General features: G+C 38.9%; 1 protein-coding gene across 1 annotated transcript in view; it reads right to left on the minus strand.

The window, feature by feature from the left end:
- Positions 1 to 984: 984 nt before the first annotated feature.
- fam163ba (family with sequence similarity 163 member B, genome duplicate a) overlaps positions 985 to 10,126 on the minus strand; it is a 29,424-nt gene continuing 20,282 nt past the window's right edge. The window contains exons 2-3 of the mRNA XM_035667485.1: positions 7,265 to 7,380; positions 985 to 3,434 (exon numbers count right to left, since the gene is read on the minus strand). Of these exons, the coding sequence (XP_035523378.1) occupies positions 2,997 to 3,434; positions 7,265 to 7,357 (531 nt within the window). The 5' untranslated portion in view covers positions 7,358 to 7,380 and the 3' untranslated portion in view covers positions 985 to 2,996. The remainder of the gene's footprint in view (positions 3,435 to 7,264; positions 7,381 to 10,126) is intronic.

The following is a 10,126-nucleotide window of genomic DNA, read 5'->3' on the forward strand; positions in this document are numbered from 1 at the left end:
GACTTTTCATTGTGCCTATCATCTCCTCGCCTCGAACTGTCAGGTTGGTTTATCACCACACTTAAGCATCCCCTTGTTGTTTCTTACCCTTCTCATTCAAACATATTTGCTGTCATGACTCTCACTTCGTCGCCTCAAGGCTGACTGGATCTGTGTGCAAACAGACTCAATCGCTGTGGCTGCGGTTGGAGGTTTGGGGGGCTTCACTGTTCTCTCATGTTAACATTTTATCCGTGTGTCTGATGTTTGACTTTTAACATAACAATAAAAGCACATTAGTAGGTTCACTATTTTTCATACATATTTATACCTGTAGGCTTTTACAGAATATAACTGCTGCTGCTGGGAAGTGACAGTAATTTTCCTCTATGAGTTGAGATAATGAACAGATGTTGGCTTATATAGCTTCATCAACAACAAATAGCCAACATATGCACCAAACAAAGCAGAATTAGATTGTTGTTTTCAATTTGTGATGGTACACATTTTTTTCTTAAAAAATAGATACTTTGATCAGTAAACCTAATGGTCCTACAGTCAAGACAAAAAAATGATCTTGTATAAGATTGCGTGCAGGACTCTCTGTATGGCACTGCTGTTTGTAGTGTGGTGCTCCGACCAAAGCATATGTTTTAGCTTGCTGATGTTTACCCTGGGTTTAGCAGTTCACTAAATAAGATAATCCAGGATGATGCACCACGCTTTCAGTTGAATCCACTGCTCAACATTTGGAAGCCAGCTGAAAAACATGGTCCTGTGGAGTGCTCAGGGAACACACATTCTCATTACAGTAAATATCCACTGATAAACCTTTAGATTAAGAGACTTCACTTCATATAAAACATATTTTTTAAGTGTAGATAATTGGAATTGAATGAATGACTGTCATTCAGTATGAACATTTGGTTTAGGTGAAATTAACAGTAACAACAAAGCAGATCAGAAGGATTTTCACACCATTTTATTAGCAACAATGTGTTTCTTAGTTATACATTAGAAACAAGGACAGAAACATTTCTGCTGTACTGTACTGAGTCTGAAAAACCAGCTGGATCATAAAATAAAGCAAGTAATTCAAAGACTTTAGGGTAAAAGCAACACTGCATTTGAATAAACACTTGTAATAATAATAATAATAATAATTATAAATTTCTCTCATAATTCTTTATGGCACTACATTTCTTGTGCAACTGTCACATTTCTGTTTAAAAAGTAAGGAAAGCATATTGTAGCAGAACTGTGTGTGTGTGTGTGTGTGTGTGCGCGCGCGCTTATGTATCTCGTAATGTATTTGCAGGGAAGCACATGTCACAAGAGGAAAAACTTAAAACAAAACAAAACATCACTCACTGTTTCACCCTTTGGGAAAATAAATGAGCATGATTGCTAATAAAATCAACAGAGACAGAAAGATAGAAAGCGAGAGACAGAGAGAGGGAGAGAGAGTGGGGGGGTTAGAAGCATTTACCATCCATAGGGATAATCCAATCAGCGTCAAACCCGTCACACAATCACCAGCATTTCTTCTTTAAATCAAGCACTAAATCATTTCATTCATTAGATGTGTGTCCTGTGTCCATCCAGTCAGAATATCAGCCAAGCACAAAAATGTAAAACAATCCCAAGAAGGAACTCTCAGAGCAGGAGCAAATATTCCTCAGTCCAGCGAGTCGAGAGAAGAGAGAGAGAGACTGTGTATGTTATGGCCTGTTAAATATTTATAGATGTGCCTTTAAAGGTGAACTAACCTTTAGCCAATGAATCCATATATCATCATATCAGAGACAACACAAGGAATGTAGTGAAGAGCCCACAAAATGAAACCTCGGTGAAGAACTATAATGAATATCACATTATAACGTTAAGTGTTGCTGTAAAAACTTTTTGCTCCTCTGACTGCCACCACCAACTCGAGTCTGTGTTATAGCGTCGATCAGTAAAATAAACATTTACAAAATAGCTGCAAACCCACTAAAGAGTTTGTCACTTCATCTGGTTGGGTCATTCTTAGCTTTAACAGGAATTTAAAGGTAAAGTGGCATATGGAAACTAATACAATCCCTTCACCCTTTACAAGAAATGTTTAAAATGTTATTGCAACCCACTGCTGGGTTCAGTATACATACAGTTTCTATTCTTATGGAATAAGAATCCTGGTATAACGATTGATCAAGTTATACACACACACGCACACACATGCATGCAAGCACAGTCGTACGAATGCAGACAAATGCAATAACCCATCCCCCTTTGGCACCTAGTCCACCTTGCCTGCAAGAACACAGAGGTCTTTCTCTGCTGAAGTGTACTGTATATACACTTCGTCAGCAGACGCTCAGAGAAACCAGCCTCCCATCAAACCGGAGACCTCTATGAAAGGATGTGGAAAACAAGCAGGTATTTCCATCTTCTGTGAGCCCTTTATGTCTTAAAATATTATGGCCTAAGTTAAGTCTGTCTAAAATGTCTGTGGGTGGCAGCTAAATCACAACATCCCCTGTCCTCCGCTAGTCTTTCCACTGGTGGAGAGTGATCTTTTATAATCTATAATCTGTGGATGGAGGAACAGACAGATCATCCCATCATAGGAGGGGGAAACACTGGACTTCACCTAATCATATTTTGTTTGTAGCAGCTATGGCAAAGAGAAAATCCCTGTTGATTATGTCATTTTGACATGGCGGGAATCTGTTTATCTTTCAGGCCATGGGTCCAGAGGAAGTAGGGCTACACAAACTTTATGAAATGATAAAACAAAGTCCATTCTTATTGTTAAAAAAAGAACTAGTCAGAAGAAAAATCCTGTCCTGAGAGCCATCTGAGTCCTCCATTCTGCAAGAGGTGGCCAGTAGAACAAGACCATACTAGGTCAGACCATACTAGACTGGAATAAACTGGTCAAGATGACAAAAATACAGTCTGACTCAAGCCAGTCCAGCCTAGGCCATCACAATTCATTTAAGCATAAACTTACACCGAGGTCCGACCTCGCCCAGCTAAACATCAGTGCTGATGCTACAGCTGCGTGTGAACATGTCCCTCATGGTGACCGACCGGGAGAGGTTAGGTTTACGGTAGTTTGAAATGTTCACAGGCACTGGCAGGTCCAGATCCTGCTGCTGGACACTGCGGTAGCTGATCCGGTCACCTCCATTCCTCAACCCATCTGGTTGATGGTGAAGCTGTGGCTGAGGGGGCTGGAGGTAGAAAGGCAGCTCATAGTGAGTACAGGATGGACAGAAGGTCTGTGAGCGTGTCAGTTTCCTGGCCAGCGGAGGGGTGGAGAAAAGGGCGGGGCCATTTGGGATGGAGGAGGCGGCGGCCGTTGCCGCCACAATGTTGTGATTGGAGTGGACCGGTGGGAGGCGGGATGTAACAGCAAAGTCCGGCTCCTCCTCCTCCGACTCGGACTCTTCCTTCTTGCAGCAATAATACTGAAGGTGGGAAAGGAAGGAGGATGGGATATGGCGAGCAGAGATGAAAGAGGAAGAAGGGAGCAAGAGAGGGAGAGGCAGAGAGAATATTATTAGGGCAAAAAGGTACAGAATTATGTAAAATGCAAGAGAAATCAGAGAGAGGGAGGCGTAATAGAAAGTTAAAGAACAATAAAGAGATAAGAGAAAGGGGAGGACATTTATTATAGTGAAATGCCAATGTCTGCATGCTGTTAGCAGAAACAAAGCAGAATAAATGTTTTTTAAAATTAGTTTACATATACTATCCAGCCAATAAAGTCTAGGCCAGCCTCCTATTATAATAATTATGTTCATGTAGTTCTGCAACCATAAAGCCAGAGGTTCTGTGCATATTGATGAAAAAAAAAAGGCAAATACTATTATATATAAAGTAGATATAGTTTAAATGAATGTATCTACACATTCAACAACGTAAGTCTACCGCATTTAAATATGGTTTGCACACTATGGACAGAAAGCATCCATTTACTTAACACTCTTAGAGAGAATGTCTCTCATAATCTCCACTTTAGCACATTTCCCAATGAGGTGTTCTCCAACCCACATGGCCCTATAGATGTTCATATGTGTAGTCTCAAAGCTGCACATATGCTGCAGTATAATCTCAAAAAGGTTTGCCAAATCATTAACAATTATAGTTCAAGCAGACGTATATACAGAATCCACTTTTCAGTGGAGAATTTGTGGTTGCAATTTCTATTTCATCCCCACAAAATGTAGCTTTCAAATGCTTTCCTGGCATCCCGCCAACTAATATGAAGCCATCGTTTGGGGATCACTTTTGATTTTGCTGTGAAATATAAGAATCCTAAGAACTGTAATCAGCTCTGAGTGGAAAGGATCATATACTGTAATTTACACTATGTTACTGTAGTTGATCTCTGTAAATGGATTGCATTAATCTTGTGCTTTCATCCCAGGTGCTTCACAATTTGTTTCTCATTCATCCACTCATATACACTTACACACACCAATGGCAGGGAGCTACCACTGGGAGCAATTTGGAGTTCAGTGTGTTGCTTAAGGACACTTGGACACACAAACCACCAACTCTGTGATTAATGCTCCACCTGCTGAGCCACAGGCGCCTCTCTCAGTTTTACATTAGATTTTTAAGTCTTTTTTTTAAGAGTCTCGGGCCGCTGCTCTGAGCTTATGCATGATTTGTTTTGCCATAGCCTTACAATAATGAGTCATTTTTAAGCCATTATACATATTAGTGTACACATAGATTATCAACTCCATCTTGACTGATATAACATTTTTAGTTTGTTATGTTTCTTTTAAACTCCACATATTTTTTACACTAAAACCAAATGACTCCATGCAACATGAGAATACTTTTTATCTTTTTATATCTATAAAAATACTCTAAGGAATTTCTAGAAACGAAGCTTGAGCAAGAATTTAGAATTCTTTGATTAAATTATTATTAAGCTCCCTTGAGGAAAATTACATATTTTTTATGTCCGTAAACTAAGCTGTTGAGAGTCAAACCTTTTGTATATTAAAGCTAAAGTACTTCAAATAAGGAGCATAATAACATGATAGCAAGTTGATACAGTTTTTTCTGATACCAAAGATGAGCTTCAGTGTATGTTACAAAAAAATAGCTCAGTCCCATAGGTGTGTAAATATCTTTCATCCATTTTAAAGGTATGTGATAGCAGCAAACTTAAACTTTCCTGCTACCGACAGCGACGGGCCCTGAGAGAAGGGCAGTAGTAGTAGTCGGTTGGTGCAGCTGCTCAGTCATTTGCTTAGCTTAGCATAAATATTAACAAAATCCTCCTACATACATCTATAAAGCTCACTAATTACCATGTTATATCTTGTTTGTGAAATCCATATGAAAACTGATGTGTAAAAACAACAATGTGCTGTTTTTAAAGAGGGTTATGTGTTGGACAATTTCTTGGCTCTGAGCAGTTGCTGGGCAACCAGCAGAGACTCCAGGAAGTTACTGGTTCCAGCACATAACCATCTGTAAAATGGCAAAATTACATTTTTCCTTTGGTTTTTGTACCGATTTAATAAACGAGATGATTTACAGGTGCTGGTAGGTGGATTTTGTCACCATTTGACAGAGCCAAGATATCTGTCTGCAGTCTTTGTGCCAAGCTAAGCTAACTGGCAGCTGTCTGTATTTAATGGACAGATATGAAAGTGGTCCAAGAGATCTAACTCAGCACCAGAAGCCGATTGTTGCACATTCTCTATGCCAAAAAGATTTTTAAGGCTCCATTGCAGGTCCAAGCAGTGAAATGCAAGGGATTAGTTCAGTGAAACAGATACAGTATACCGTATAATGTAAGACAGATACACAGCCATGCTAGAATGGTAATCCACTAATTGTAGTCATTCTTACTGATGGTGTTATTGGTGTGATGTTTCAACCAAACTGGATTTTTTTCAAGCATGAAAACACCTAGCAGTTCTTTTCAACTAATTCCTTTCTCGTTTAATTTTTACACTGCACAGAGCACCTGGACAAAACAAGAGATCTGAATATCAGAGCACAGCCCCATAGAGAGATGGACAGCATAATGACTTTCTAAAAATTACCACAATGTGATTTCCTTGGAAATGAAACCGAAGTATATACCACAACTAATGTGAGATAAGGATCAAAGGAATGATTTTCTAAACTTTGTAGAGAGGACTGGGTTCGGACTAAGGCAGAAGTGCTGTTAAAAGCAAAGTGCTAAGACATATTCATTTTTTGCTTACTGGTGTGAAATGAGAAGAATTGGAGCTTATTTTTCAATACAGATATGGCTTATAACAATCTTGGACATTTTCTACTCTTCTAGATGTAGAATTGATGATTCACCTTAAGTTACAATAATGATCTGTTCCCAGTTTGATAGGCAGCAGGCTCTTAGTTCCAAAGACAATGGATCAAGAACTATTGACATAGAGATTACAATGTCGTTCAGTGCAGCACTTTCCAGACTAAAATATCTCATCTAAACTATTTGCCGTGACATTTTCTTCAGACATTCATGTTTCCCACAGGATGAATTGTAATAACTTTGGTGATCCCCTTGCCTTTCATCTAACACTATCATCAGGTCAAAATCTTATTTTGTCCAACACTTTGGATTCTGACAAAAGCTACAAAGCTGAAGACATTCACATCAGCCTCAGTGATATCCTGTGTTTAGTGCCAATGAGCAAATGTTAGCATGCTATTACACTAAGTTAAGATGGTGATTATTGTAAAGTTTATAACTGCTCATCAAACATCAGCATAATAGCAGTGTAAGCACGTGTTAGCAAGTTAGCACTGAGCTCAAAGCACTGCCTTTGGTGGGAGGTTTTTACCATGGGCCAAGGAGTAAATAATTTGTTTTAGGTGCTGAATACATCACCATGTGGCCATTTACAAACTGCTTAATGATTTGGCTTGCAACCAAATTTTGGTGATTGTACACATCCAAAGTGAAAGCAAAATCTGAATTAATTTTTGAGCTGATGATCAGTATGACCATCTCCGACAGGCTTCAAAAATCTTGACACCATTACTTAATCAGCAGTGAAAATTTCTAAACATTTTCTATTGATCATCTAGTATCGAGTATATTCCTATCTTCTTATCATTCTTATTATCCTTGATATTTGAGGGTCACAAACGCAACTTTACAGATTAAAGAAGCTATACTTATTATTATTTAACACCATCTTATGACATGCTATACTCAGGGACATCCCTTCCTTGCAGCTCTGCAAACCTTCAGAGGAAAAACAGTGAATGCAACAGAGGCCAAAAGCAGTTGTGTCCTCACCTGCAGCCTACAGTAGCACAGTACTGCGATGATAAGGAGTAATATAACAGTAGCTAGAATTCCACCAGTGATGACCACTGTCCCGGCTGTCATTCGAATGGCTCTCCATCAACACCCTGCAGAAAGCAAGAGGGGGGAAGGGTGGAAAGAGAAGAACAGAGAGAGAAAGAAAGAGTAGAGGAGGGTATAGGTGATGAAAAGAAGAAATGGCAGAAGATAAAGCACACAATTCATCAGTACGATGGCTTCATTAAGTAGATTATAACTGTGTGTCATCTCAGTGGTGCTTATTGAATTATCCAGCAGTTAGGAGACATGTAATAAAATCACTCCTACAAATGCTGCTCATAATATAGACGGTATAGCAGGCTGGAACACATAGAAAAAAGAAATGTGAGAGAAAGGGAAAACAGCATTCAACAGCAGAAGAGCAAAAAAAAAGAAAAAAAAATTAGTTGCAAAAATGACAGGAGGGCGAAGAGATAAATGGATGGTGGGAATGAGGAGAGTTAAAGTGACTGAGGCAGGTGAGAGAAACAAAGATGGAGTGAGCAGTGAATTGATGTGGAGCGATAGGGAAAAAGAGGTCAAGACTGACTAAGTTATAGGCACAGAAAGGGCATTTGATGAATGGATATGAAATGAAAAGACAAAATGATGGAGTGGACAAAGAAGGTGATGTGAGAGACGGATGGGGAGGATGTAACATAAACAGGATACACGGAAATGAAGAGGAGTGGATGGGTGAAAGAGGAAATAAAGATGGAATTGTGGCAAAAGAAAACAGGGTGATTGGGTAACTAAAAAGAAAGAAAAGAAGAGAGATTTTGCAGAGATTTTGTGTTGTGAAATCTTCAAGCTAAGCCCATAGTTGAAAACAGTCAAAAAATAGATTTTTATGTGTGCACCCAGGACTCACAAATGCCTAATCAGAGATTTCCGTTCATACACACTGCTTAAACATTTAACATATTCAGTCACTCCTGATATGAAATATTACTCTAAGTATTATTTTCTAAAAACCTTGGGAGAGCACAACTTTTGCAATAGTGGAAGAAATAAGTCTACAAACACAACAGTTTAAAACACCTAAATGTCGTCTTTGTATTAATACCAGCCCACTTGGAACACAATAATACAATACAAAAAACAAAATACTTCAAGTTACAAAAACCTTGAAAACCCCAAAAATTATACATATAGTCCAGAGTGCTTGGTGTCACAGTTGATACTCAGTGATGTATGGTTCACTATTATGCACATCTGCTTTACAATATACCAGGACACTGACTGGAGATCTCATGGGCAGCTATATAACAAGTATAGGTGGAGCGAAATCCTTGGTAGTGGTTACGCATTTGCACTCCTGAGAGGGTTTTCAAAGTCACAATGAAACAGCACTTTAAGAGTATTGCTTCCTTAATCAGATGAATCTCCTGATGAAGCAGGAAGTATTTCAAAGTCTAGACCAAGGGGAATATCAGATGAAGGAGAGAAAACAACAATCTTATATGATAGGATAGGATGACATGTAATATTTGCAAACAAGGTGACAAAGATGTTTTTTCATTTTGCTGTGAATAAAGTGAGGCGTTGCGCAAGGCAGACAGAGAGAAAGGTTGTGACCTTCTTTGCATCAATCAGGAAGACACATCCAACTGGAAAGCTGTGTGTGTGTGTGTGTGTGACGTGTGAACTCTGACCTTAAATCAGAGCTCACAACAAACACAAATGGCGATGATGATCCACCCTTCTCATTGTTTTTCAAATTGCCATAGATTGTGTAGCTGTGACTTTAGCATGCCGTCTTTTGTGTGATTCACAAAACCTAAGCCACGATGTACAGGTCTACATGAGACTATTTTATTTTGTTGATTCTTTCAATTCACGTAGTTGATATTTGTTACAGTTTAAATAATAAAAAATAACATGAACATAGAAATGACTGCGGGTGAATATTACATGTCATAAGAACATTTGCAGCAGAACGACTGATTGAGACTGAACTGACCTCATTCTCAGTTCATTAGATCAATGCTTCCCTTTAATTACCTCTTTTCAGTCTCTACAGCAGCTGGATTACCGGAAGAAGCCTTGAGCCTAGAGGCTTTAAATATTCATTTTACCCTTGAAAGTAATGTGCATTAATCACAAACACTGTATTGTCATTCAAATTGTCAGAATTCCTATGTTCTGCCTTACCTTCACTGTAAAGCAGTATTTGAGGCTGTAACATAACTGAGGAGTTTGATCCCTGCAGTAGTGTGCCCATCAACAATACTCTGAACGGTACCTGCTCACTCATAGTATAATCTGCTACATGACAAGAGCAGTTAAAAAGGAACCCCACCGTAAATCCTGGATATGCATCGCTGCACTGACCTCAGTGGTTCAACATCACACTTGACTATGGTCAGGTGGTGAGTGTGATACTTGTGATAACACGTAACTGTACTGTAGCGTGTTTAGATGCGCAATTATCCCGGTTATTATTACTTATATTATCATGGTTCTGTTTTTCGCATATAAACACCTTATGCTGGTTTTGAGAAACCTGGAAATTCTATCTGGTGGTTTCACATTTTATTTATTTGATTTCGTGTGACCTCAATCTTAGTATTTATATTACATATTGCACATTCTGAATAATAATTTTGAACAGTATAAAAGCTTGAGTATTCTACAAGGCTCTTTGCTGCAACAGCCATGAGTTTGAATCTGACCGGTGGCCCTTTGCTGCACGTCACCCCCTCTCTCTCTACCCTTTTTTCTGTCTTTCTTGAGCTGTCCTATCTAATAAAGACACACACACACACACAAATACAAAAAAGTTCATCCATAACTTAAAGGACAATTCCGGCG

This window comes from Morone saxatilis, unplaced genomic scaffold (assembly GCF_004916995.1).
Source record: "Morone saxatilis isolate NCDOM2014 unplaced genomic scaffold, NCSU_SB_2.0 Contig21, whole genome shotgun sequence".
NCBI lineage: Eukaryota > Metazoa > Chordata > Actinopteri > Moronidae > Morone > Morone saxatilis.